The sequence below is a fragment of the Bubalus bubalis genome, chromosome 3 (assembly GCF_019923935.1).
Source record: "Bubalus bubalis isolate 160015118507 breed Murrah chromosome 3, NDDB_SH_1, whole genome shotgun sequence".
NCBI lineage: Eukaryota > Metazoa > Chordata > Mammalia > Artiodactyla > Bovidae > Bubalus > Bubalus bubalis.
In genome coordinates, this window is record NC_059159.1 from 13,772,303 (window position 1) to 13,797,578 (window position 25,276).

Sequence of the window (25,276 nt, forward strand, 5' to 3'; positions counted from 1 at the left end):
TTTGGGAGGTTTGATCTCTGCCAGTAGACGAAGAGAACGTGATTCAAGTCATGCCGGCTTTCCAGCAGAGAGATTCTTGTTTGACGCCAGGTAGCAAGTTTGAGTGACAGGCTTCTCCTTGGAATTGTAGGCTGTGTGGCGGTATACATCATAAAAGTGACAGCGGCAGTGGAGTCTAATTTAATTCCATTTCCTTTGCAGCCCTGATAAATCATTGCTGCAGGGAAAAATGAATTTTACTTTCTCAGACAAAAACGATTTGAGTAATGATGTGCTCTGGGGAAGTCAGGGGCTAAGAGAAGGTCTGTAGTAGGCTTAAAAATATTTAAATGGCATATCGTGGAATTTGTTCCAATGCCTCCTGTGCCTGCCCTAATAAATGGCTTATTCCAGAAGGGCCTGCTTCCCAGACTATGTAGAAGAGTCACATAAAATCATATCAGCCATCTTGGCTAAATGTTGTTTTAGGGTGCCTTAGAAAGGGTATTTGATGATAGTGTGGCATATTCTGCATACGTTGGCAGATGAGACAACTAAGATAAAGATTCTACAGCCTGTAGGCCTGATCATTTACAAATAGGACAAGTCTCGACATGAATGGAAAATGACTGGTGTTTGTCATCTTCCTTCCAGAAAATGATTGTTGCTTAGGAATATGGTTCTGCTGGGAGGCTTTTTAAATGATACAGGGAATGAGTTATGAAGGGAGGAAGACTTGGACCCCAAAGTACTATCAAGAGGCTGATGAGTCCGGGGTGTGGGGGGTGTGCAGTGTAGACGGAACAGTGGAAAATGGTTTCTAACCCTTGAAGGGAGACAAAAGTACTTGGTCTAAGCTGAACAATGCCTAGCTTACCTTGGGGAGCTTCTGCAATCCCATTTCAATCCATTGAAAGCACGAGAAACCAATTTGCCTATGAGTAGAATCAACATCTCCTTGATTGACACAATGGCATATCACACTGGCGTGTGGAGGCAAGCAGGAGGGGACCCAGGGGACCTGGTGATCGTGCCCACTTCCCACAAGCCAGCCCAGTGCTACTTTCCCACTCTCAACGTCAATCCTGGTTACCCTCCGGCTTCAGTGACTGAAAGAATAAATCCTAGGCGAAAGCTATAAAATCCTCTTTTGGGAAGCAAGCCTCTTCCTTCCTAGTGGAGCAAAGGGAAGGTAAATGAGCATTTACTGCAGAAACGATTTTATGAGAGTGAGACATTGTGCATTACAGCAGCAAAAAGAACTCGTCTGTGAATTATAATACTGCTCTGCACGCCTCTCACAGCGCACCTATGAACAGTGTCCTTCAACTGATGCCCACCTGGCTTCAGGGGGGGACTCTGATTTCCCCATTTATTTTAACCATGATAAATAGCCCAGAGCTTCCTTTGAGTTAGGTCTGGCCAAGCATCAAAAATACGTATTTGTTTTTTAAAAAGCAGGTCCTGGGTACTGTCAGAAAGAAGAGAAGCAATCTGGGAAGACATACAAGGTGCACAGTATTTTACTGGCTCTGGATGTCATTTAAACCCCATGTCCAAGAAGGGGATATGGGGTTTGTTACCTTGGTGTCCCCACTCTCTTAGCTAGATCAGCTTGCAATTCACAACTGCTTCTTGATGTTTTTTATTGCCAGCTGCCGAGAGTCTGCGTCCTCTCTCTGGGTCTGATGTACTGCTAGATGTTGGTGTCCCAGACACTTAGCTGTGGGCACCAGCACAGGAGAGAAACCAGATATTAGCAACCGGAAAAACAGAAAGCCCCAGAGTAGAGTGTTGGGGGGAGTGAAATCATGCAAACATATTACAGGAATATATAAGGAATTTTCTGGGCCTGCAGAAAGCTGTGAAGTTTGCCTCAGAAGGAAAACAGAATGAAGCAAAGCAAAACTTAATTAGTCCTCGGTTACTAATGGTCTTGGGACCTGTGCCCTTGGGTTTTCCTTGTTTTGAGAATGTTTTTTGCAAATGGCTGCCCGGGTCCCTGTTCCAGAGAAATGGCTCTGTCGTTTCCTTAGTTTCCTGGGGCTGCAGTAACAAATGCAGTGAGCTGGATGGCTTTAAGACAACACACGTTAATCCTCTCCCAGGATGGAGGTCAGAAGTCTGAAATCAAGGTATTGGCAGTGTTGGTTCCTTCTGGGGAACCAATCTGTTCTGAACGTCTTTCCTGCCTTCTATTGTCTATGGTCATCCTACGTGTCCTAAATAGTAATACCAACAGAGGACAGGTTAACAGTGATGAAGACAGGGAGATAGGGACCAAGTTGTTGTGGAGAGAAGAGCAGAAATAGAAGTCCTCTGATTTCTCTAGCAGTCAGTTTCTCTGGAAAGATATGGTAGCAGGGTGAGGCACTGGACAGACTCTAATTGTTGTTTTCTTTCTTTCCTCCTAGCAAACTGCCTAGTTGGGCTAGAGCTGTTGTTCCCAAAATATTTTATGTAACAGAGAAGGCGTGGAACTATTATCCCTACACAATTACGGGTAAGTCCTTGTACACCCAATATGTCACAAGCATCCATGCAAGGACATAGGGGGATTCAGATTCACTGACTGAGCATGGATTATCCCAGCAGGGACTCACAGGAGCCCTGTGACACCTCCCTGACCCTTTGTCTCCATACTTTTAAGTCAACACTCTTCCTAGCAGGAGGTTGTAGGGGTTAAGCTAAACTATTCTATCTTCCTTCTTGAAGTGATCATTGTAAATAGCATATAGAGAAGAAAAAGGAAGCTCTACTTAGTGACATTTCTAGAGGTTTTGTTATCCTTATTTCTCCTTCTTTTCTTAATAATCCCTAAGTCATTTTAAGGTGTGATTTGTTCGTAATCAAGTTGTTTATTTTGACTTCTTTGCTTTACAGACACCCTCCCCCACCACACCCACAGAACAAAACTTGACTATTTTTATAATTTATATAAAAGGTTCTGTTGGGTCCCTTTGCTCCAAACCACTTCCTTTGCAATCAGATAATATGAAAATCAGTTTCCTCCTCAACTTGTAGTGGAGTAATAACGACACTCAAAATGTTGATACTGAGCTAAAAACTGGCCAAAGAATTTAAAAGGTTTGGTTCCTGACCTCAAACACATGAAAATTCAAGGTCCCATTTGAATATCAGCCTAACAAGCTCTTTTTATTGGTTTTAAAAGCTGCTTTTCCACTTAAAAGATTTCCTTTGTGGTTAATGAAACGCTCTACTGGAATTATTAGTCTTTAATTCTGCTTTTCTAAGGCCAACTCTTTAGTTTTTAATTAGCCACAAACCTATAGGCTAATTGAATCTTATCTTACACTCCTTATCTACCCAACCGCAGAAGTATCATATGAAAGAGTTTCAAGAGCAAACATGGAGACACTTAGTATTTATGAAAGTTTAATTCTCAGAAGGTTTCTTTGCCACATTTTTAATAATTATAATTCAGCAATATTTGTTAGTTCTGTGGCTTTATATTGCATATAAGTGTGGTCTTAATCATCATTTTCTCTTTTTTCTTTTCCATCTTGCCCAAATGAACATCTGGGACCAGAATACACAGTAAGTTTCATTTAATCATTTAAAAATATTCAGCCTAAGATCAGAGGAGTAATTGGAACTTCCCTTGTACTTCTCATCTTATTAATGTAATTTAAAAAATAGAGGAATAATTCAGAATCAGAAATATTTAAATATATGCCATTATATAGTTATATACAGTGCAATAATTTGAATGTTCTCATTTGTTCAAGAATATGAATATAATTTAAAATGCCTTCATAGTCACTTTACATTATTAACTTTTGCTTGTATTTTTAAATAGCTTGAGTGTTCTACCTGTGGTAGTTCACTATAATAGAACAATTTCCAGCAATGTGGTATTAAAGAGATGATGGTCATTATCGATGGAGGGCGAGGCTTTTCCTTACAGTCTGTGATCTGATCCCTTACAGAAAGACCTTGAAACTAGAAAGACACACATTCAAACTATTTTCCTCAGATTGGACAGTCTCAGTGGCTTGATAAAGTCATTTAATTTCTTCCTGTCCTAAGAGCCTCTAGCAGAGCGGCTTACACTAAAAAAGAAGTCTGTAATGTCATTGTGTTGGTATTTTCATATGGATCATTTTCCTCAATGGCAAACAGATCAAACCGTCATAAGAAGAAAATGGTTAACTGAGCTCAGTCAGGTTTAAGAGTGTTCACACTGCTATATTTAAAATGGATAACCAACAAGGACCTCCTGTATAGCACATGGAGCTCTCCTCAATGTTACGTGGCAGCCTGGATGGGATGGGAGATTAGGCGAGAACGGATCCATGTGTATGTAGGGCTGAGTCCCTTCACTGTTCACCTGAAACTGTAACATTGTTAATCGGTTATACCTCAATATAAAATAAAAAGTTGAAAAAGTGGGGGAAAGCAAGATAAAAAATAAACAGGGGGTTATTTTTTATTTGTTATTAAAGAAAAAAGACTGAGTATTTTTTACTTTAATTTTTAAAAGACTGAGTCTTTTTTAAAGATTCATTTTTTCTTATTTATCTTATTTTTGGCTGTGCTGGGTCTTCACTGGCTGCTTGCAGGCGTTCTCTAGTTGTGGAGAGTGAGGGCTGCTCTCTAGTTGCGGTGCACAGGCTTCTCACTGCGGTGGCTTCTCTTGTCGTGGAGCACGGGCTCGAGAGCAAAGGCTTTGGTAGTTGTGGCACAGGGGCTTAGTTGCCCCAAGGCATGTGGGAATCTTCCCGGACCAGGGATCAAGTCCATGTCCCTTGCAGTGGCAGGAGGATTCTTAACCACTAGACCACCAAGGAAGTCCTGAGTGTTTAGTTTTAATCAAAACAGCCAAAGGTTGAGATTTCCCTGACAAACCAATGGTTAAGACCCTACACGTCCACACATCCCTGGATGGGGGACTAAGATCTTACATGCTGTGTAGTATAGCCAAAAACAAAAGCAAACAAAAAGCAGCCAGAAGAAAGAGAGATGGTAAGAAAGACATGGAGAAAAATGACGCATGACTCCCTTGGTGTGAGCATGGTTCCCTGCTCTAGTGAACGACGGAAGAAATGCATGGGTCAGAGATAGATGGACAGTCCCAACGGATACGAAAGTGTCACATGTTTTGAGGCCTCTGGCTCTGCCACTTACTAGATGAATTTCTGACCCTCAATTGCCAGTTCTTGAACTCATGCTGGTCCATGACTGCACTTTCACCCACCCTTTACAAAATGGAGTGAGAAAAAGCTTTTCATAAAATTAAATTTATTCCACTAAAAGAACTGTTGGTAATTAGAACGCTCATTCTTGGATATTAAAATGTCTTTTCTTTCATGAAATGGAGGAATATACATTTGGCACCATCTCCAATCTTTGGCAGACAAAAGGCAATTCTGTGGCAAAATACAACTTTTATATTTTGGAAATCAGAGAAACACTGTTCTAGAACAAAAGCTTAACTTCTGTGAACCTAAGTTTCTTCATCTCTAAAACTGAGATAACCCCTTTTTAATAGATCTGTTAGTATTAATAAAATGATTCAATGATCTAACACAGTGATCAGAAGACTTTTTCTGTAAAGAGTCATATAGTAAATGCTTTCTGTCTGTGGGCTGAACAGTCTCTGTCCTTGAGAAAGCAGCCAGAGACTATATGTAGAGATATAGGCATGGGCATATTTGCCCAGGCAGCAGGCTACATTTGGTCCCCAGGCTATAGTTTATCACCCCTGATCTAGCAGATGGAAGACTGTTAGCATATTGCCTGTAAAGAGCAGGAAATTAAATGGTTCCCCGCCAGCAGGACTCCCAGCGCCTTCAGTTGTACGGTCTTCAAGAGGAAGACTTTGGAAACTTTTGAATCCTGCCTCCTTTTAACAGTTGTGCAGATTAATTCCTTTTAAGTCTCTATTTCCTGTCTCATGAGGGTGATAGGAAGATTTTATCAAATAATCCATATAAACTCTCAGCCTAGTCCTTGGTGCATGGTGACTACTCAGTGCTGCTGCTGCTGCTAAGTCGCTTCAGTCGTGTCCGACTCTGTGCGACCCCGTAGACGGCAGCCTACCAGGCTCCTCCATCCTTGGGATTCTCCAGGCAAGAACGCTGGAGTGGGTTGCCATTTCCTTCTCCAATGCATGAAAGTGAAAAGTAAAAGTGAAGTCGCTCAGTTGTGTCTGACTCTTCGCAACCCCATGGACTGCAGCCTACCAGGCTCCTCCATCCATGGGAGTTTCCAGGCAAGAGTACTGGAGTGGGATGCCATAAACATCATTATTATTATGTAGCATGGGGCTTCCCAGGTGACGCAGTGGTAAATAACCTGCCTACCAATGCAGGAGACGTGGGTTCTATCCCTGGGTCAGGAAGATCCCTTGGAGCAGGAAATTATAACCCATTTCAGTATTCTTGCCTAGAGAATCCCATGGACAGAGGAGCCTGGCAGGCTGTAGTTTATAGGGTTGCAAAGAGTTGGACATGACTGAAGATGCACAAATTATCATATATCATACAGTGCTAGAATGAAAGTTCCATGGAAGTTCTCTGGACAAATAAATTGGACTATATCTTGGTGTGTCTCAGTGCAGACTGGGCTCATTAGGATTGTCCAAGATTTGATTTGATTTGACTGGTAGCTGGTGTTATTCCACTTCCTACATCTCCAAAAGCCTGTGCATGGACTTCTCATTTGAAATGTAATCCATAGTTGCATGGCCAAGAGAATTCTTGTCCCTATAACTACACAGAGATAGTTATTTGCTGCCTTAGAATTTGGTCACTCTGGCTTGACCCAACCAGTCCCTCTGGCTTGACCCAACCAGTAGCACTTATTCTTCGTAAACTCATGACACTGCTAATGAAATGTGGGAATAATTAACAAAGAAATGAAGTCTGAAAAATGTTTAGTGATATTGTCTTCATTTTTTAAGTGTGTATATTAAAGTACTGAGGTTCTGAAAACAGAAGGCAACAGAATGGAAACCGTGGTTCCTGACAAAGCCACCCCACAGGGATATACCTCCCAAACCTTTCTTGCCAGTTTCTCTCACTGTGGATCTTGGTCTCTTGTGCCCACCTCTGTGCAGACCACGGAGGATTTCTGAGGGACTCATAGCCTTTACTTCTGCCCAACCTCTGACCCACAGTACTCATGCAGTTCTAATCATATGGTTCAGATTTTTAAAGGAACACAAATTATGATGTTTCTGTTTGAGGAAATTTGGAGACAACGCATAGAGAAGTTATAGTTGTATAATCTCATAGTCAGCCCCTTCTAACTCTCTAGTATTATTTGATTTCTTCTAGACTCTCATTTTTTGGGTCCATAATGTAATCCTTAAGGTAGTTCCCTAGAGCTGTCGTAGCAAAGTATCACAAATTGGGTCACTTAAAACAACAGAAATTTATAACAGTTCTGAAGACTAGAAGTCTAAATCAAGTTGTCAGCAAGGCAGTGCTCCCTCTCCCACCTGTAGGGAAGGAGTCCTTCTTTGTCTCTTATTAACTTCTGGTGGCCTCTGGCATTGCTCGGCTTGTGGAAGCACCACTCCAATCTCTGCCTCCATTTTCACATAGCTGTCTTCCCTCTGTGTGACCGTGTCTTCGCTAGCATCCTCTTGGCTGTGTGTCTCTCTTCTTTTTTATAATTGTATTTGTTATTATTATTAACTTAGGTTGTTTTATTTTTTTAATTTAAATTTATTTATTTTAATTAGAGGCTACTTACTTTACAATATTGTATTGGTTTTGTCATACATCAACATGAATCCTCCATGGGTGTACGCGTGTTCCCCATCCTGAACCCCCCTCCCACCTCCCTCCCCATACCATCCCTCTGGGTCATCCCAGTGCACCAGCCCCGAGCATCCTGTATAACTGGATTTCTTCACTGTTGGTTGCACTGGGTCTGTGTTGCTGTGTGTGGACTTTGTCTAGTGGAAGCGGGCGGGGGCGACTCTTTGGTGCAGTGTGCTGGCTTCTCGTGGTGGTGGTTTCTCTTGTTGAAGAGCACAGGCTCTAGGTGCACGGGCTCAGTAGTTGTGGCCCATGGGGTTAGTTGCTCTGTGACATGTGGAATCTTCCTGGACCAGGGATCGAACCTGTGTTCGCTGCATTGACAGATGGACTCCTATCTTCTGTACCACCAGGGGAGTCTTTCTTCTTTGGAATCAGTCATATTGGATTAAGGACCTGCCTTATGCCAGTTTGACCTCATCTTCACTAGTTACATCTGCTACAACTCTAATTCCCAATAAGATCACATTTTGAGGAACTGGGGTTAGGAATTCAACATATATTTAGGGGGGGACACAATTTAACCTATAACACCATCTTTTAACTTTAGATTAACAGTAATGTATCATGAAGTACCAACAATGTGTAAAGCATCATGCTATATGCTAGGTTTCATTAAACAGTAATCCCTGCCCTGTTGGGGAGTCACAGTCTGGTGGGAAATAGTTAGATATTCCAGTTAAATCCTGAGAATCATCTGCAAGTCATGGAGTTTTCTGAGGGCAAAATGGGACAGGCCATTGCAACAGCTCAGAGGACAGGCTGACGCTCAGACCTGGATGAGCTCTGAACTGGGCTCACAGCAGAGGTTCAGACCAACAGGCAGAATGAATGGCACTGGGATCCAGCCAGACAAGCAACTACAGAGTGAAAAGGAGAGTCCTGGCTCCTGGAGTGGGGCCATAAGCTTCATAGACAGGACTGTGGTCCTCAAGATGTACAGGCAAGAAGACAACATTCCCCTCTTACATAGGTTACTTGGTCATGAGCTGCTAGGGTGAGAAAGTTACTGGCTTAGCAAGGAAAAATATAGAACGTCCAGTTGTTTGAATTTTCAGATTAACAGCAAGTAAATTTTTGGTATGTCTCAAATATTCATGGGCTATACTTATACTAAAAGAGGGCTCATCTCATATTTTATCTGGCAGACCTGTTATGGGGAGGGGCTGACAGTGGGGCAGAAGTAGTCTCAGAAACTAATATACAAAAATCAGGTTATAAGAACAGGGGCACACTGGTAAACCAAGGAAAAGAGAGGAGAGAGAATTCTGAAACCCGGAAGCTGTCCTGCAGCTAACAGGCCACGTTCATGTTAGGGCCAATCAAGTGACACATCAGGACAACGTTAGTACTTCCTGCCTCAGTTAGGATGGGCTCAGGGAGTGAAATGGACAGAATGGTGCAGAGTAGGAGCTGCAGGAGGCACAGGTTCGATCCCTGAGTCAGAAAGATCCCCTGGAGAAGGAAATGGCAACCCACTCCAGTGTTGTTGCCTGGAAAATCCCGTTGTCAGAGGAGCCTGCCAGGCTGCAGTCCATGGGGTCACAAAGAGTCAGACACAACTGAAGCGACTTGAGCAGGGGAAAATAAGGTGAGAGCAAATTAATACATAGCTGTCAGTATTTCAAGGAAGACTAGGGCTAAGTGTCAGAGTCAAAGTGCAAACAGAGAGTTGTGCAAAAAAGAGAGAAATTCTGCCTGGGAGAAAGGTGGGAAGATTTCTTGGAGCAGGTGCACTTTGAGCTGCACCATGGGGAGAGTGGAACTCCCACCTGCAGACACCTGCTCTTAGTCTGCCTGGGCTGCATCACAGAACACTGTATACTGGGTGGCTTAAACAAAAGATTTTTATTTTACATAGATCTGGAGTCTGGGAAGTTCATTTTCAAGATATCAGCTGGTTCATTTCCTGATGAGAGTTTTCTTCCTGATTTGCTGACAGGCATCTTGCTGTGTCCTCATATGGCAGAGAGAGAGTGAAAGCAAGCTCTTTGGTCCCTTCTTAGAAGGACACTAATCCCATCGTTAGGGCCCCACCCTTATGACCTCATCTAAATCCCATTACCTCCCAAAGGCCCCACCTCCAAACACCATAACATTTGGGGATTAGGGCTTCAACATATATAGGGAAGGCACAAACATTCAGTTCACCACCTGGTCTTTCCAGGCTCAGTGGGCAAGTGATCTTTCTAGATCCTGGCTGCCCAGACACATGGAGGGCAGGTCATGATAGCTTTGAGTCTCAGGGCAAGGTCTGGGTTTAGTTCTCCATAGGGAAGCAACATTGTTCCCGGCTAGTCCACTTTTATTTTCCATCCCAAATATAGCACAGCTTTTCTTTCCATCTCCCCAGTGAGGATCTCTGGCTTTTTTCCTCTCTGGCTGCAGGTGCATACTTTTAGGCCCGCAGTTCTGATTTTGAAGCTGCCTCCCTCCTCCTGACTAAGACTCAGCCATGTTCTCACGCTCTCTGCCTGGGAGGAAGAGCCCACTGTTCTAACGACAGGGTCTGCTCCCAGGATTTAGGACAGATGCTTTCAGTTGTCTTCATCTTTTCCCCTGTTTTAAATGCGTTTTCAGTGGGCTCTTTATCCCCTGATCTTTTAATCCTGATTATCTTTTCTTGATGTCATTCCAAGACCCATATTTCCTGTCTGTGCCCAAAAGCAAAGCTACCCCAAAGCCAAACTCCCAACTGGGGTCACCACACTCCACCCTTGCTCAGGGAGGCAGAGGGGCTCTTGATAATACTCCGGACAGGTGTCTTTCCTCATAGGATTAGTCCAGAGCAGTGTATGTCTATTCCTAGGATCCCCTGGGTCTTATTTCTGACTGTCCAACCTATTATTGAGAGCTCACGCTGCCCTCATTTGTGAGAAATCCAGCCAAGAGAACTTTCTCTTTAGGGTCATCTCGGGCCTCAGTATTATCACGGTTATTAAGACGTAAAAGCTTTTTCATCACTATGAGTGACTGTGTGTGTTTAGGATTATGTGAAAATGCCGTTTGCACAGGAAGTGGAAAAAAATATCTTTAGCTCAGTTATAGGAAAAAGAAATCTTAATTATACAGTAAACAAAGAATGACATGACGACAATTTTCCAGAGGACAGATCATCTAACCAGTTCTTCAAAACCTGCCGGTTCTTCTGAAGTTTATAAAGTCACAGAGGAAGGTGCCCGAGGAGACTGGCTGCTCTCCAAAGTGGCCGATTTTGTTTTTCTAGGGCTAAAAAAAGGCCACTCTAGAGTATGAACATAGCTCAGCAGCATCAATTCAACCTTGGTAGTAATGAAGCAGGGGGGAAAAAAGGATTTTCTTCTCATTTGTAAGAAATTGAAAACTTAAGCCTATAGTAAGTCAATAGCCGTGACCTAGAATATACAGTTGCTGTATATATTTTGCTACTGTGACCACCCACTCCACCAAAACATCTTTTAATAAGAATCTGAAGAAGAGGTGATGGCAAATGGAAAGCACCTTTTCTCTTAGTTGGAAGGGCTGACTGTTCCCCAAAGACAATAATGGGCTGTCCGGTGCTACCCAACATTTTACTTATTTAGTTGAAGAGGTAGAAAAAGTCAACTATAACAGACCAGGGAGTAGGAAATGACTGTTGCATGAGAACCTCCAATAGTACTGAGCCACAATGAGAGATAGAGTTGTTCAGGTTTGGGTTAGTCCAGCCAGGGAAGAGAGTTGGGCTATTCATAATTGAGTCATCAGTCACCCAGGATGAACTCAGGTTATCTTCCCAGGTGTAGCACTAGGGAGACTGAGGTATTTTTCTGAAAGCAGCAAACTGTCTTGGATAGGAGTTTCACTTTCTATCTTGACCTCATCAGTTTCTCCAGTAAATGAAAGAACTGATGGGTGCTGTGTGTACATTCCTCTCAAGTCCTCTCATCCATCTTAAGCTTCTCCTCCCCCACCTTTCACTGAGTCCAAGCCAAGGGTAGTAGAAACCCCAAAATTACATAACTAGGAAATAGTTACAAGTCTAAGGAAGGTACATTATTATACCTGAACCCTGGGATTGGTCTTGTTTGGAAGGCAGTTAGAAGACAATCTGGCCGTCTAAGCTACTATGTAAGCTAAGATACAATGTTATTGTTGTTCAGTCGCCAAGTCATGTCCGACTCTGTGACCTCTTGGACTGCAGCATGCCAGGCTCCTCTATCCTTCACTATCTCCCAGAGTTTGCTTAAATTCATGTCCATTCAATCAGTGATGCTGTCTAACCATTTCATCCTCTGCCACCCCTTTCTCCTTTTGCCTTCAATATTCCCAGCATCAGGTACTTTTCCAATGAGTCGGGTCTTCACATCAGGTGGCCAAAGTATTGGAGCTTCAGCTTAGCTGGATACAGTCTAGAACCATTCATAACCGCCACTAAGATGGTTCATAGCCAGTTAAATAAGGGAAACACCTGGTTATACAGATTTTAATAGATCTTGTCATTGCAGAATAGCTACATTGTGAATCTCCAAAAGGAAGCCATAGTATATAATACTTCCCACACTTATTTGTCCATAGGACCTTGGATTTTGCAAAGCCAGTCTTCTAAAACTTAGAGATGCTCCAGAAGCTTCCCTCAGGGTCAGAGCTATTACGTGCCCACTAAATAGCCTAGTCTCAAAGAGTCAGACACGACTGAGTGACTGAACTGAACTGAAATAGACTAGTGGATTAATTCTATTTCAGTAAATGTTACTTTTCTCTTAAATTTTAGTGGGTTAATATGTTGTCTAAAGATTACTGTGACTAAAACACCATAGTTTTTTTAAGAGCTCCCAACTGTAATGGATATTTGAAGAATCAAGCAACACAGAACCTGCAAGTTTCCTTTTCAAGAAAAATCAGTTCTGTTAGACCTAACAGCCAAGGCAGCAGTACGTGGGGATGACAGTGAGTTTATGCATTCTGATTTATTTCAATTTAGAAAATGAGCTGGTTGTACGAGTGACCCCGTTACAAACCAGCTTTATTCGCAGATGTGCTACAGTCCTTGCTCAGGGTTCATACTTGTCTCCACATCTCAGCAACCCAATCAGTTGGTGCCTGGGGAAGCAGGCACATTGGAACAACCAGTGTTGTTTGTCCAATTTATCCCATTTCCATTTACTCTAGCTCTCCCAGTCTCTTCTTTGTACAAAAATTGATTCAGCTACTTTTGGGTGTGGGGTGGTGGGGGGAGAGCAGAAGCTAAAATATGCTTCTTTACCATAAGGTAGTGTTTAAAGTTATTTGCATTTTTAAAAAATTGAAGTATAGTTCATTTACAATGTTGTGTTACTTCCAGGTGTACAGCAAAATGATTCAGATATATATGTGTATATATATATATATATTCTTTTTTCAGATTCTTTTCCATTATAGGTTATTACAAGGTATTGAATATAGTTCCCTGTGCTATACAGTAGAACCTTGTTGTTAATCTATTTTACATATACTACTGTATATCTGTTAATTCCAGACTTCTAATTTATCTCCCCCTTTCCCCTTTGGTGAGCATAATTTTATTTTCTTTTTTAATTTTTATTTATTATTTTACTTTTGAGTGCTCTGGGTCTTCGTTGCTTTTGTGTGGGCTTTCTCTAAAAGAAATGGTGAATGGAGGCTACTTTTCATTGCGGCTCATGGGCTTCTCATTTTGGTGGCTTCTCTTGTTGCAGGGCACAGGCTCTAGGCTCTCAGGCTTCAGCAGTTGCATCCCGCAGACTCGGTAGTTGGGGCTCACGAACTCTAGAGCGGAGGCCCAGTAGTTTGGCACACAGGGTTAGCTGCTCCTCGGCATGTGGGATCTCCCCAGACCGGGGATTGAACCAGTGTCCTCTGCATTGGCAGGCGTATTGTTATCCACCGCACCACCAGGGAAGTCCTCATAATTTTGTTTTCTGTGTCTGTGAGTCTGTTTTGCAAATAAATTTTTTTTGTTTGTTTGTTTTAGATTATACATGTAAGCGGTATCATATGATATTTATCTTTCTCTGACTTACTTTACTTAGTATGGTAATCTCTAGGTCCAGAAGAATGACTTAACAGAGGACAGTCACCAAAGGAAAAAATATTTGTTGAAAGGCATTTTCCAAAGAAGACTTCCCTAAGAAATACTCTTTTCCTTCTTTTCTATTTTCTACTTGTACTGAAAATCAGATTTCTCTTCTAATACAGTTTATTGATGTCTATGGAGTTGTGTTCAGTTCAAGTTGGTGCGATCAGAATAATACAGCCGGGAAGATTTTGTGGGCAGATTTCTTTCTGCAAAAATAAAATTAAACACATATAAGTATGGATACACTGAAATAGTACATTTCAGTGATTAAATAAAGTGAATCAAAATTGTCCCCACATCTTTCAGCTTTTCTAATCACTAAGATACCCTGAACTACACGACAGTGTGTATTTAGGTGAGGAATGTGCCCAGCTGGTTAAGAGCGGGTGATTGTTAACCATTTTTAACTGGGAAGGCTTGTAATATGAAAGTTTCCTACCTGGCCATATGCCAGCCTGTATATGGGGAGTCATGGAATTGTTCCAATCTCTTATTTACATGCAGTTTCTTTCCACCTGCTCCTTAACTCCTTGTCCTGCCTTTATCATGTGTAGCTGTTGGTATTCACCATCATCCTCTGCTTATTTCTGCCTTGGCAGGTCCAACTGTAGATTGAATGAGCCTGAATTTAGTTTCCCTCCTCAATTTCATAGACGCGCCAGCAGCAAACCATTCCCCATTGAGAAAACTTGCTTTCATTCATGCATTTGCTCCCTCTCCTTCTTGGCCTTGCTTCTCCAGTGAGTGGCTGTTACTCAGCATATCAGAAGAGGGAAGGGGCCCCATCAATGGAGGAACTAATGAATGAACAGAAGCCTCAGTGTAGGGTGCAGGCTAGTGAAAAGCCGCGGAGAGGCTGGTGTTCGTTTCCTCACTGTGGGCTGGAATACAAACAGCTGTTTTCCTGCTGTACTTCCATGCTCTGCCTTCCACACACCCCCTTTCTCTCTCACCCTCCCCCACTTCTCTTTCAGGTCCCACTGCTCCTCTTGGCCACATTTTTCTTCTGATGCAGCCTATATTGGGGAAACCATTCTCCAATTCATCCTCATCTGTCTTACTTACATACTATTCCTTTTTGCCTTCTCTTTGCTTTAAAATTCTTCTACTTTTTTCTCCACTTGGGTTCCCCTTCTCATTTTTCTGGACGTATCTTCTTTGCAGTTTTTTTTTTCTAACTACTCTGTCATTAGGGCCACCCACCTAGATTGTATAGTCATACATGACCCTGGGAACCCAGAACAGCCAAGAAAGCTCAAATATCTCCCTTATTTTATTTATACCAGTCCGTGCAGGATGACTGAGATTCTGAATAGATGTGGGACAGCCAGACATACACCTTCTTGAAACTGTTGTGTCTATTAAAGATTTTCTATGCACAAAAGAGTTTATATTACCTTCCAACTATGGGACAAATCTTCAGTCAAAATGGAAGGGTAAAAATTTCCCAATGAAGAATTTTAAAAGTTGAAAGGTACTTTAAAATCTAAGTTGTCTACTGCCTCTACATACAGATTCACCACCCACAGTCTGCTGTTTTACAAATAGCACAGGCTCCAGCTCTGAATTCCTAGAAGATAATAAATCTTAACCATTAGACTTATTTCACTAGGTTCACTGGAACAATATGAACGTAAGTCTCCTGCTATTGAAAGGACGAGGCATTTGCAAGTTCAGTTTTTTGAATGATCCCTTCTCAAGCTGAAATTCCCTTTATGGCTTTGGAGTATATTTAATATGATAATACAGAATATAGTACCAGCGAATCAATGTCTTCATGGGGGTTCCATTAGAGAGAAGATCAAGTCTGATAGAGTTTCAGAGCAAGATGGTCAGAGAGGAATGCATTGAATTCCAGATAAACGCTAAAAGGAAATGATCTTTTAAAAGCCTATAAGTACTTTATCTGCCCCAAGCCAGAGTCTCAACTCTTACATTTAATTTTCTTGACTCCAAGCCTCCTTGTAAAATGCTGGCTCTCAGACATGGAAGAATTTCGGCTGGTAACCAGAAATAAAGCATTGTATTACTGGGCTCAGTCAGCAATTTTCAAACTTTTCTTCTTTTGGTCCAGGAAGTTCCATGAACATGCCTCACTAGCCACCAGATACTTACCTAACATATTATTTGAAGAAAGAACTTGATGCCATTTAAAAAGTGGTTTGAACTACTGAACTGTATCACCTCTCAGATCCATCTCGTTCTAAGACTCCATAAAAGTGTGATACAGGAACCACTTGAAACAGTGAAAATTTTTAGTCATCTTGTGACTTCCGTTAGATATAATATCGTCACTTTGGGATATCATGGATGTGTTTATGTACTTTTTAAATTGGATTTGAATTTTTTCTGCTTACTGAAAAAGTAAATATTTATTATAAAATTCAAGTCCTACAAGAAACTGTATCACAGAAAATTAAAGGGCCCCATAATTTAACTTTTCTCCTCTATGAAAATATTTTGATATCTATTCCTCTGTTTTTTCTGTGCAAATGCTAACATGCTTTTTTCCCCCTCTTTTTGCAAAAATGAGGTTGTTCTGTTTTGCTCTTTGCTTTTTAAAAACCTTTAGAGTTCACGACAATGTACTTAACCAACATTCTACTGGTGGACTCTGGGGTTGTTTGCCTGTCCTTTATAGGACCAACAGTGCAGTAACGAACATTTGTTCACTTGTAATATTTTTTTCACACCTGAGAATTCATGCCCTTCCTGGTTCTGGGCAAGTACTTTTGAAGTACTTCCAGGGGAGTTCCCTGGAGGTCCAGTGGTTAGGACTTGGTCTGTTCACTGTCAAGGCCTGGGTTCAGTCCCTGGTCAGGGAACTAAGATCCTGCAAGCCACATGGCCAAAAAAGAATTTTTTTAAATAAGAGCACTTCCACAGTAGGAGTTATCTTAAGTCATCATATTGACATTTGAATTTTTGAAAATGATTGTATTTTAAAGGTACTAGGATATTTTGGCATTTTAAAGGAGTACCACTGTAAATTTCTTAAATTATTAATTATTCCCCCAATATATCTTTTGGGTGCCTCCTATTTGAATAAGCCTCTTTGGGCTTATTTAAAGTAGGCACATCTATCATTAGACAGTTAGATGGCATCACTGGCTCGATGGACATGAGTTTGAGCTAGCTCCGCGAGTTGGTAATGGGCAGGGAAGCCTGGCATGCTGCACTGGATCACAAAGAGTCAGAATGACTGTGCAACTGAACTGAACTGATCATTAGATGGATGCACACACACACGTTTTATCTGCTGTCATTGGCCACAGGACATACTGAGGGACCTTAACCACCCTTACCCGCAGCTGAGCACCTAAACTCCAATGGAAACACTCATTTGCCTTCCTAATACTCAACAGGCAGCAGGATGTGGAGTCATGAGCTTGAACTCAGAGCCAGACAGCCTGAGTTAGTCCATTCCAGAGCCATCATGTAAATGTATGATTTGGGGCATACTATTCAACCTTTCCCTGCCTTTGTTTTCTTGTCTATAAAATGACCCTCACAGAGTTGTATGAGAGGGTTAAGGAGTGAATAAATGAATTATTATACACCAAATACTTGAGACAGTGCCTGATGATAGTACAGTATCCATAGTTTTGTCATTATTACCTCAGTGTTGAGTCTTGTCTGTGTGTCTCTGATTGGACTGAGGAATGGTTACCTCAGATCATCATTTTGACCCAAAGTTATTCCAGAACTTCCTGGGGTTGAGAAACACTGGGCAATTACAAGTGCTGACAAGGTTATGGAGAGCCTGGCGCTCTCGGACACGACTGGTGGGAATTCAAAATGGTGCAGCCATGGCATCTGGCAGGTCCTCAAAAAGTTAAACATAACCCTATGATGAACAGTTCCACTCTAAGTATATACCCAAGAGAAACAAAAAGACATGTTCACACAAAGCATCTACAAGAATGTCCGTGGAAGCATTATTCATAATAACCAAAGAGTGGACACAAGTACACGTCAACTGATCAACATTTAAAATGGTATATCCATACAATGGAATATTATTCTGCCATAAAAAGGACGCTGAGAGAATCCAAACACAAAAGACCACATACTATGTTATTCCATTTATATTAAATGTCCAGAATAGACAAATCGGAGACAGAAAATAGATTAGTGGTTGCTTCAGGCGTGAGGTAGGGGAGGAGGTTGGAGTGACTGCTAATGGGTACAGGGCTTCTATTTAGGGTGAAGAAGTAGTATAAGATTAGATTGTAGTTATGGTTGCACACCTCAATGAATAGACTAAGAACCACCCATCTGTACACTTGAAATGAGAGAATAATATGGGAGTGAATAAAGCTATTTTTAAAAAAAAAAATCAAGTTCTAGGTTCAGGTCTGGGCTCTGGGACTCCCAACTTTCTGAAAGCAAGTCATTAGGAAAGGAGTCTTGAATCTGTTTTTAACAACCCCACCAGATGAGGTTAAGTTTTAGAAACATACTTTTAGAATACGATTTTTGCTTCACTGGTATGGGAGGGATTAGTACCCTTTAGCTTGCAGTTTCCACCATGCACTGGGCAATGTGGGGGGAATAGTATGACAATAATGATGATCTCAAAGTGGATAATGCAGGTCTTCCAGAAGTTTCACCTCTGCGTGTTTTTGAAGTATGGAGCCCCCAGAGAGCCTCAGACTTGTCTCCCTGGCCTGTTCTCTGCAGCCACCATCCCTTCTCTCCCTCCGCAGGTATAGACAATGCAGCCAGGCTCCCAGCACCACCCAGAAACCGACTATAAAATTTCCAGTGCACTTGCCTCTTTCACTTTAAGACTCGCTTACATTCACTTTCCTTCTTGTAAGTGATTCTTATTGCCATAGCAACCCTAATCAATCACTGGACTAAAAATAGCTCTTTCGTTTTTTTTTTTCCAAAGCATGTCTGTAGTGAATAGAAAATTGAGCTCTGCCGTGCATTTTGCATATGCTGCTTTCCTTTTCCTGACACTGAACTGAGGTGTGTCTGTGTCTGGAAATTATTCTTGCAAGGAGCCCAGGTACTTCACTCATCTTTCCTGGATTTCTTCTTCGTGACTGCAGATTTCCCTCTATCACTTCCAAGAGATACAAGTACATGTTTTTAGTGTTAACAGGAAACATCACTTTCCTGCACATTCGGTTTCAGATGCTGGAGATTTCACAGCTACCTGATGATCACTTTCCAATAAGAGATTCATTCCAGTGGATCACATTGTGTTTGGAAGGCAGATTAAGGATGCTCAGATGCTGGGTACAAAGGAAGTTAGTCCTGGTGGGGAGCAGATGAGAGCAACACTAGTAAGATTCTTCTAGCTTAGGAGGATCTAAGCTAGCAAATCAAAGAGGAGATGACAAGAGGTTTTTTTTCCTCCTTTCCCCGATTTCTCCATGATACCTGTGTTATTTTTAGGGGCCCATGGACAAAGGAGCCTGGTAGGCTACAGTCCATGGGGTCGCTAAGAGTCGGACACGACTGAGCAACTTCACTTTCGCTTTTCACTTACATGCAATGGAGAAGGAAATGGCAACCCACTCCAGTATTCTTGCCTGGAGAATCCCAGGGACAGAGTTGCCTGTTGGGCTGCCATCTGTGAGGTTGCACAGAGTCAGACATGACTGAAGCGACTTAGCAGCAGCAGCAGCAGAGGCAAAATAAACCCTGGATCTAATAAAGGGAATATTTGTTAATGATCCTCTGGCCAAGCTGCTTTTCTAGTCAACAAGAGAAAGAAAGAGATTTTTCATGAGGGAGAAGGTTCTAGATCTTGAATGGGTCCAGGGGAGGAAGAGGGCAGAGGAGGGGCTGAAATGAACTCATTAATGTCCCCTAGACTCTGAGGGATGGGGCTATTTCATGGCCCTCTCTCTGCTTCATTGTGCTGCTCTGCAGTCACTGCCCCAACCCTCTGCCTGTAAGCAGGCTCATCTCATGGGACCCTCTGGGGCTCCCAAATGCTGTCTTTTGATGCTATTTCTTAGCTTCTCTCAGCCTCGGTTTTTTAAAATAAGGCTAAGTGAACCAGCAGGCATAAAGCTTTAAGATCTAGTAACTCATGAAAATTCTGGTAGTATTCTTGTTTCCCTGTGTGAAATTGGCAAAGGGGTCAAGGAAATCTGAGACGAGGTGAAAGGAAAGGGCCCCTGTGTAGAAAGAGGAGCTGCTTTAGGAAAAGGAAGACAGTAAAGAGGATGGACCTGGAAGATGTGTTGATGTGTCCTCAAAATACAACAAGTTAGGGGTCAGAGCAAGGCTGGAAGGACGGAAGCCTGCTCCATGATTAGCTGCTGCCATCCATGTCACAGGAAGGACTGATCAGGTGAACACTGTTGCTGCCACTTCAACAAATTCACAGCCTCCTAAGGCATCCTTACACACACACACAGTGGAGGAGTCTCCCTACACACATGCCATCTCTATTTAGTCCCCATCTGGGCTGTGGGATTTCATGCAGAGGAGTACAATGAGGCACACCAACGTTTCTGTGGTATCTGTTCAGCCAGACCTTGGCCTGGCCTTGGACATTTATTATCTCACTCCACAGCTAAGAGATTGGTATCGTATCCATTTTACAGACGAGAAAACTTAAGCTCAGAGTGATTAAGGAATTCGCCGAAGGTCTCAGTTTCTTCAGAAAAGAAGCCGGAGTTTGAATTAAATGTTGTTTCACTCCAAAACCTGTATTCTTTCTACTGAGCAACCACACTTGCTCCCTGTGGGCTGGGTGCACACTGCTGCATCTGGACAACAATCAGTGGCAAGTTTCATGGCATCAGTTTCTAGCAAATATCACCCTGGGCAGTTAGCAGTGGCCATTGACAGAAGGGATGACATTACAGAGGGAACTAAGTTAGAAAGAGTACAAATTCCCCATCCCGTTTTCCTAGATATGTTCAAATCTCAAAGTCCGTGACACTTTACTCAGATGAGAGCCAAATGAGTGATTAGGAAGGGAAGCAGTGGTTGTATTCTTGAGGTTGTGTGTTATATTGGTTTTCTATTGCTGTATAATAAATGCCTCACAGATGTGGTGACTTAAAACTTCACAAATTTATTTTCTCAGCGTTTCCACTGGGGCTCAGGTTAACTGAGTCCTTGGTTCAGAGTCTCATCAGGCCGAAATCAAAATCTCAGCCATAGTTGCAATGTCATCTGACTCTCAAGGTCCTCTTCCAAGCTTACTGGTTTTCGGCAGAATTCCATTTCTTGTGGTTGTAGGACTGAAGTCTGATTTTCTAGTTGGCTGGCCTCCAGGCGTCACTCTTGGCTCTTAGACACTTCCCTCAGGTTCTAGCCACATGGCACTCTAGGACATAGCAGCTTACTTCCTCAAAACCAACCTGCTTTGGATTTCCCTGGTGGTACAGTGGATAAGAGTCCACCTGCCAATGCAGAGAATGTGGGTTCGATGCCTGGTCCAAGAAGATTCCACATGCTGTGGAGCAACTAAACCTGTGAGCTGCATCTACTGAAGCTCGAATGCCCTAGAGCCGATGCTCCACAAGATAAGACCGCACACCACAATGAAGAGTAACCCCCACTCGCCTCAACTAGGGAAAGCCATGCACAGCAGTGAAGACCCAGCATAGCAAAAAGGAATAAAAGAAAAAATGAAGTCTTATATAATGCAACATTATCTGATCCCCAGGGGGCTTCCCTGATGGCTCAGCTGGTAAAGAATCTTGCCTGCATTGTGGGAGACCTGGGTTCGATCCCTGGGTTTGGAAAATCCCCTGAAGAAGGGAATGGCTACCCACTCCAGCATTCTGGCCTGGAGAATTCCATGGACTCTATAGTCCAGGGGGTCGCAAAGAGTCAGACACGACTGAGCGACTTCCACTCCACACTTATTTGATCCCCATGGTAATCTATTCAGAAGAGTAGTGAAAGTGAAAGTGTTAGTCACTCAGTCATGTCCACCTCTTTGGGATCCAGTGGACTGGAATCAGCCAGCCTACCCCATCCATGGAATTCTCCAGGCAAGAATACTGGAGTGGGTTGCCATGCCCTTCTCCAGGGGATCTTCCTGACCAAGGGATCAAACCCAGATCTCCCCTGTTGGAGGCAGATTCTTTACTGTCTGAGCCACCAGGGAAGTCTTTATTCATAGGTCTCATCTATACTTAAGGGGAGGGATTATGCAAGATGTGCAGTTATACCAGGAATTATACCAGGGGCTGGGAATCTTGGAGACCATCTTAGAACTCTGTCTACCATGAGTATTTTAGTCTTTCCTCCACAATGCTAGGAAAGATTGAAGGTGAAAGGAGAATCGGGTGACAGAGGATGAGATGGTTCCATAGCATCACCAACTCATTGGACGTGAATCTGAGCAAACTCTGGAAGATAGTGAAGGACAGGGAAGCCTGGTGTGCTACATGAAGTCCATGGAGTCATAAAGAGTCAGACATGACTTAGCAGCTGAACAACAACCACCATGTTGCTATGGGCCAACCAAGTGACATGGAGAACATAGGAGTATTCTGAATCCCTTAGACAGTTTTTGATGCTTTTGAACTGTGGTGTTGGAGAAGACTCTTGAGAGTCCCTTGGACTGCAAGGAGATCCAACCAGTCCATCCTGAAGGAGATCAGCCCTGGGATTTCTTTGGAAGGAATGATACTAAAGCTGAAACTCCAATACTTTGGCCACCTTATGCAAAGAGTTGACTCATTGGAAAAGACTCTGATGCTGGGAGGGACTGGGGGCAGGAGGAGAAGGGGATGACAGAGGGCTGGATGGCATCACTGACTCGATGGACGTGAGTCTGAGTGAACTCCGGGAGTTGGTGATGGACAGGGAGGCCTGGCGTGCTGCGATTCATGGGGTCGCGAAGAGTCGGACACGACTGAGCAACTGATCTGATCTGATCTGATCTGATAGACAGTTTTAGCCAATGAGTGACACTCCTAATAACCTCTCTTCTTGCATCATGCAAGTTTGGTTATGTCAGGATTCCCAACTTTTTTCCCACTCCCACACTTATGACAGTTCCCTCAGTGATATGGAATCCCCCTCTCTAGGAAATGTGTCCAAATCCCTAGGGGATAGCATGTATTTTGAGAAAGTCCATGGTTGGAAGATGGGGTGCTCCCTTCCCCACCCCCTAGATATTTGAGAATGACTAGGTTAGGTGGTATCTTCCCAGCTGAAGCAAAGCCCTTTGTCACAGAAAGCAGATTCAGGCAACCTGGAGGTAAAATAGATGCTTTGATGCCTGAATAACTGAGGAGACAGGGACTCCCACCATTCCTAATGGCAGCGGGTTGTAGGGGAGGGATCCTTCTACTGGAATGGCATTGGAGCTTGTCATTTGGTTGGTGAGCCGGACAGACAGCTCAATGTGATGATGGAAAAGGAGATAAATGCTGTGACAAAAATACAAACAGGATGCTACCTGTATACACCAGATAATCATTCTGAAGTGGTGTTTGAAATGGTAAGATTTAGGAAAGAAATATCAAGCTAAGGGCATTGTGGGCAAAAAACATGGCAGCCAGAGTGTTTAATGAAATGGGAAGTGATCTTCTGTGATGGGCTATGGGATGAATACCAGGCAAAGCCAGAAAAGAAGATTCAGGTCAGAAGCAGAAGACTCCAGGTCTTCCCCTCAAGGAGAGAAACTGAGTCAGCAGGACCCAGAAGTTCACTGTTTGTGATGAGTGAGTGTATCAAATAGTAGGTGGAATAACGTCCCCCTTAATATTCATGTCCACCAAAACCTCAAGTGTGACTTTATATGGAAGTTGAATCTTTGCAGGTGTTATTAGTTAAGCACCTTGAGATGAGAGATAAAATCACACTAGATTTAAGATAGGATAAATCCAATAACTGTTGTCTTATAAGAAGAGGACAGAGGGACATATGGAGGGAAGAAGGTGATGTGGAGACAGAGGCAGAGATTGGAGTTGCAGCCACAGACCAAGGAGCCCCTGGGGCCACTGGAAGCTGGGAGAGGTGGGAGAAGCTAGGCCACTGGAAGCCTAGAGCCTTCAGAGGGAGCACAACATTGCCAACATCTTGATTTCAGACTTCTGGACTCTAGGATCATGAGAAGATACATTTCTGTTGTTTTAAGCCGCCAGATTCATGGTAATTTGACAGCTCTGGGAAACTCGTACAGTGCAGAACATTCAGATTCAGTATGGATGTTTCAAGTTTGATGTGCCTAGAGGACCCTTGTCGGGGACAGCCAGTGGGCATCTGGACCTGTGAGAAGGGCAGCCGGGTGAGACATGTCAATTACGGAGGATTCATAAAAATGAGTCATGGAAAATTCAGAAACAGATGAGCTCAGTTGGAGCAAGTAAATAGGGTGGAGGGCAGAACCTGAGGGACCACTTTCGTTGAAGGACCAGAGGAGGGAAGAGAGCTGCTGTCGCTGAAGGAGTTGCTTAGTCGTATTAAACAGTGTGGGCTTCTCAGGCAGCACTGGTGGTAAAGAACCTGCCTGCCAGCGCAGGAGACACAAGAAACACGAAGTCGTTCCCTGGGTCAGAAGACCCCCTGGTGGAGGAAATGGCAATCCAGTATTCTTGCCTGGAGAATCCTGTGGACAGAGGAGCCTGAAGTGCTATAGTCCATGGAGTCGCGAAGAGTCAGACATGACTGAAACAACTTAACACACACACACACACACACACACACACAGAAAACAGTTTAGGGAGGCCTACGGGGTGTAGATGGAGAAGCAGTGCTGCTTTGCAAATGCTCTGATAATCAGTCCTTCCATACCATATTGCGCTGCTTGAGAAAAAAGATAGGAGGTGGAAAAATAGAGCCAGCAAGCATCAACTATTCTTTTAATAGAGTTTGGTTGTGAAGACAAGGAGGAGTGGCATTGGTTTTAGATCAGAAGAAACATAACTGAGGTTATTTGATGCTTGTTTGTTTTTTAAGAGTATGACCCTTTTCATTATATTTTTAGGCAGGGAGAGGATGCAAATAATCAATGAAACAAGTTTCCAGAGAAGAAACTTACAAATATATTTAACCATGCACCTACTCTGTGCCAGGTACTGTGCTGGGTTTACCTGAATGATCCTCACTGATCTTCTCAGCACGCCTACAGAGTAGAAAAAAATTATCCCTGCTGGGGATGGGAAAATAATTTGCCCAAGTCTATACATCTCAGGTCTGATGACTCCTCTGTGTCTCAGTTCTGATCATTATATTATTTTTTTTCCCCATTGGGATAAAGAAGGCAGCATCTTTCTCTGATTCACAAAGAATAGGAAGCAGCATAAAGAAGCAGATTTGCAACAATGGAGGAGAGGGAAAAAGTAGGTGTTCCTGTCACTTGATCTGTGTCATTGTTCAACTATGAACCAAAATTATCAACTGCAAGGAAGGAAGAGTGAACCCAAGCACGGGTCTTGAGAAGGGAAGGGGTTTAAGATAACCTCAGTGGTGACATGCAATAGGGAGCCAGCTAGGGAGAAAGGAAAAAAAGCCT

The 25,276-nt window shown here is 42.8% G+C and overlaps 1 protein-coding gene across 3 annotated transcripts in view; it reads left to right on the plus strand.

The window, feature by feature from the left end:
* The window catches only part of PITPNC1 (phosphatidylinositol transfer protein cytoplasmic 1), a 266,256-nt gene that overhangs the window by 147,877 nt on the left and 93,103 nt on the right, over window positions 1-25,276 (plus strand). For all 3 annotated transcript variants that reach the window (XM_044938754.2, XM_006043526.4, XM_045164777.1), the window contains exons 3-4: window positions 2,394-2,482; window positions 3,530-3,537. In XM_044938754.2, the coding sequence (XP_044794689.1) occupies window positions 2,394-2,482; window positions 3,530-3,537 (97 nt within the window). The remainder of the gene's footprint in view (window positions 1-2,393; window positions 2,483-3,529; window positions 3,538-25,276) is intronic.